Source organism: Pocillopora damicornis, chromosome 13 (assembly GCF_964200805.1).
Source record: "Pocillopora damicornis chromosome 13, jaPocDami1.2, whole genome shotgun sequence".
Lineage (NCBI taxonomy): Eukaryota > Metazoa > Cnidaria > Anthozoa > Scleractinia > Pocilloporidae > Pocillopora > Pocillopora damicornis.
Window position 1 is genome coordinate 15,760,956 of NC_142682.1, and position 4,385 is coordinate 15,765,340.

At 37.6% G+C, this 4,385-nt stretch overlaps 1 protein-coding gene across 7 annotated transcripts in view; it reads left to right on the forward strand.

Moving 5' to 3' along the window:
* Positions 1-4,385, forward strand: part of LOC113684804 (angiopoietin-related protein 7) — a 30,317-nt gene that overhangs the window by 8,659 nt on the left and 17,273 nt on the right. For 5 of the 7 annotated variants that reach the window (XM_089190896.1, XM_089190894.1, XM_089190893.1 and 2 more), the window contains one exon: positions 445-3,063. The exons of the other annotated variants lie outside the window; for them this stretch is intronic. In XM_089190896.1, coding sequence (XP_089047022.1) covers positions 445-590 — 146 coding nt within the window. In that variant the 3' untranslated portion in view covers positions 591-3,063. Of the gene's footprint in view, positions 1-444; positions 3,064-4,385 lie in introns of those variants that run through there. 7 annotated transcript variants of the gene reach the window in all.

Below are 4,385 nucleotides of genomic sequence, written 5' to 3' on the forward strand. Positions count from 1 at the left end.
AAATTGCAAACCACCCTTATGTTGATTACTGGTCATACACCTAATTACTCTCACACAATGGTACAGACCGCTGGAAAGGGGGAGGGGGGCGGGGAGGGGGCTAGGTTTTCGATATGTATCAAACTAAATCCAGCAGAAACCTTCTCAAAATCTTCTAAAGCAAAAGTTTGCCTAATAAGGATGTCGCAAGGGAGATCCGAGAAACAGCAAAATCTAAGAGTATGAGGATTATTGACCCCAGAATTGACTATTAAAGTTACTGTTTCTTCTAAGTTAAATCACAAATACCACACAATTTACTAATCAAAGGCTTTCAAAATTCATTCTTTGAAATCATTTCAAAAACATATAAAACCGTTTTGAAGGGGTTTTTGAAGGCTGATTCAAACTTTTTAAACATAATTTCAATTTCATAATCTGATGCATCTTTTGATATTACTTTAGTTTCAGATTCTAAACTTGACGGGTCTGTGGTGAAGCAGTGTACAAAATCGTCTAAAAAGCAAGTACAGGGTGCCCCCAATGTTGTCACCAAGACGACCACTGTTACGATGATCAAGGTCACTGATGAGAAGGTCACTACGGTTTGACGACAGCCATCAGACTCTATAAATTATCTACTAACCTGATAATTTTTGCCTTGTAATTATTTTTTGTTACAGTGACAGAGATATCGAGACATTTTCGCTACTTAATTTGTTTCTAATCGTCTTAAAACATCTGCAAGCCCCGATTCATTCTCGTTCTAAGATTCGCTGTTCTCTTGATTAAGATTGACCACACTTCCGTAAGATCATCAACTTTTAGCATCTTCTCACGGTCACAAGAGACTGATGAGTAATTTTGGTGGTGCTGTAGAGGCAAGAGAATGAATGTAAGCAAATCTTTATAAGAGAGAACTTAAAAGAACGATCATTTTTGATCGCTTAGAGGGTGTATCGGAGGATTTCAGTTGTGTCGCGATAAAATTTACCTGATCTCCTCATAAGGCTTTGTTTAACAAATAGAGAAGCCTTGACTGTGCTCTGTTCTGTTATAAAGCACTTAGGAAGCGGCTAGAGCACGAAAGAAGTGTAGGGAGAAACACGAGACGTAGTCGAGTATTTCTCCCCACTTCTTGAGTGCTCTAGCCGCTTCCTAAGTGCTTTATAACAGAACAGAGCACAGTCAAGGCTTCTCTATTTGTTTTATAATAAAGAATCCATTAAATTCTCCAAGCATTACTTTCAATTTTCAAAACAAACTCTATTTCCAAAGCGAACAACAGTGTCGCATGCTCTATACTCTCATAGAGCACGCTACAATAAGGCAATCAGAATCCCTGTTAGAATGGTTCAAATAATCTGATTGGCTGTACAAGACTAAAGCTGTCAAAAGTGTCAAACCATCAAAATTAAAAAACCATCAAAGTTCACATTCTGCGATAGTTTACAAACTGAAATCGAATTTAACACTTTTGCCTGAAGTTTTTAAGTCTCTAATACAGAATCTTGAAGTGAAATGTGCAGTGAAATTCAGCCGAACTATGGCTCATAAAAACACGCGAGTTTGTTTTTTCACATGACAAGGTAGAAAACAAACTGTTCAAGGCGAGTGTTTTTTGAATGAACTACAGCCGAATTCACCGGAATTTGAAGATCACTCTGGATGACAGCTCCGCAAAACTCGACTGCAGTGAAAGGATATCAGAGCAAGCTCTTATTTTTTCACTCGAAGGGCGGCCGATGTAGTTTCTGAGGCTTGCTTTACTGTGATGACCGGAGATCGCCATGATGAGCGAGCCGCGATGGACTTCGGCATGATCATATTCGCTCAGACACCGTCATGATTTGTATGAATTTTAACAGTTATGCCAGTTTGGTTATATTTTTCATCATTTCTGTTTTGTTCTGTTTTGTTTTTGAACACTGAACTTTATATACTATACGAGTGTTAGCTGTGTTTGATTTTTATTACCGTACGTAAGCTTGCAATCTAACTGAGCGTGAAAATCTTTAAAACTCGGAATGTCTATTTTGTTTTTCCTTTGAGGATTTTCGTATCTGCTCACGTTTTAATAACGTAAATTACAGCTTCTTGTATGTTTACAAACCTTTGTTTGGTTCTTCTGTTGCCACTTACCGGCTCGCTTGTTCCGAAATTTCACTTTCAATTATCGGAAAAAAGCTAAAAAGAAGTCCCGGAAAAGGTCGAGCATGGTACAATTTGGCAGATGGCGTGACAGCTTGAACTCAGCTCTATGCTCTATACTCTCATAGAGCACGCTCTTTCAACCAATGACAGCGCGCGTTATATCCGAACTTTATTATAAAATATAGTTATGATCCCCTTTGAATGCAATTTTCGTTAAGTTATTCTTGGGAATATGGTTCGAGTTTTAATCCTCATATATCAGTTTGCCATTTGAAAAACATAAAGAAGCTAGCCGGTGAATATAACCACGTTCGAAACGATTTCCCTCACTCCTTAAGTATAATGATTGATGTATATCAATACCATGCTGTGATGAAGTGAATTAGTACCCCTTTAGATTCCCGTGGAGCTGAAACAGGAACTTCTCTTTCTCTTACTAATAAACAATTATTTAACAATAGGAAAAATAAAAACTTGCCTCTGTGAGAAACTTAAGTACAATCGAACCTGTTCGTGATCACCCACAGGGAATAGCGGGGTGACCGCTCAATGCACGTTGACTGCTATGACAGTAGTCAAACGCTTTAAAAGACGCGTTTCGTCCTAACAGTTTTAGGAAAGAAGATAATCTGCCTCCAAAATCTAAAAAATCGTCAAACAATGGATTATTGTGTCCCGAGTACTCTAGGAAACCGCTTAATCGACAACCGGGAACTGCTCAATCCCGAAAATACTTGAGATGGTCACGTGACCGTCCAATCCTCTGCTTATCGTTTGACGTAAGCCGCGGGCACTGTGTTCCCACCGCGTGGCCAGATCAGATAAATTGTCGAGAAGACTTCTGTAAATTCAAACACCCGGCAATAAATCCTGAGCTTGTAATAGGAGGCTGTTTATAAGGTATTCGTGAATACAATTGTTTTTGTTTGTTGTTTTTTCCTGTATTTTTCGGGGTATTTGGTATAATAACGGTTTAAGGTTATCAATAATTCCTGCCTGAATTTTACCGCCTATATCTAGACGACAACGTCGCATTTACATTCACTGAGCATACGAAAACGTAAACGAAACCTAGAAGCTGCCGGGCTGGACCGCATTTAAAACTAACATAACCATGACGAAGCTAAAAACAAACACAGCCATCGGGCTGATATGGAAATTATCTTGATCTTTAGAGTGACTTCCCGCCAGGCGAGATCCACCGTTCTATTTCGCCGATAGTTTTATTCTTCATCTTCTCAAATTTAGCGAAATGATTCGTGATTATTTTTTTTATTTACATATTAAATTCTTATTCTCTGAAGGAAGCCAAGGTCACAACCGCTTGACAAAAGCTTACTCCACAATATTTTCACTTGTTTTCAGTTGTGTAATTTCTTGACCGCTCAGGTTTTATCATGAGTTCCTTTCTACACGCGATGAGGTCTAATCTTAAGAATACTTCAGTTATTTTATTCTGGATGTTAACAAACGAAAAGAGAGATATTGTTTCGACATCTAAGACGTCATGTGACTGAACACAAAAAACCAGGAAAATGAGACATAATTAGTTTCTTTGATATATATTTACCAAACGTTCGGTTAAACTGTCAATTTTTGGTTCCAATATGTAATCGAAACATCCCTAAAAGTTTGTACGTTAAATGCTCTACAATAATCGTAATGTTTATTCTTTGCTTTACGCACGATGAGTAACAGTCTTTAGAATAATCAGAAGTTTAATTGTTCCGTTATTTTAATAGGTTTCAAAACAAATTTTCGAACGATCACTTGACGGTCAAAGTAGGATCACGTCTCACAAATAAGGGACTTCGACTTTTCCGACCGTATCAGTTACGATTTATCAAAAACTTAAAGAGACCGCCACAAAATATGTCATAATTCTTCATTTCATAGAAAAAGAAAAAAAAGAAGAAAAACAAAAACATATGCGAGTGTGTAGAGAGCACATCTCGACAATACCTGTGCAGACACGGGGTCATATTTCATTATTCCATCCCTAATGGTATAATTTATATGATAAACCTGCGCTGCTTTCACTGTTGATTAATTTATTGATGTTACCATCAATATTTCCATTAAAAGTTCGATTGCGCCCAAGATCCTGCATAGATAATGTGTCTATCTAATCTTACGTCAACTCTCTAATAAGAAGGAAATATTAAATGTAAAACGTTTTAGAAATTAGTCGTCTGAGGCGTAACTTCAGCTACACTTCCCTCTGTCGAAAACGTGAAAAAGCTGTACTACGC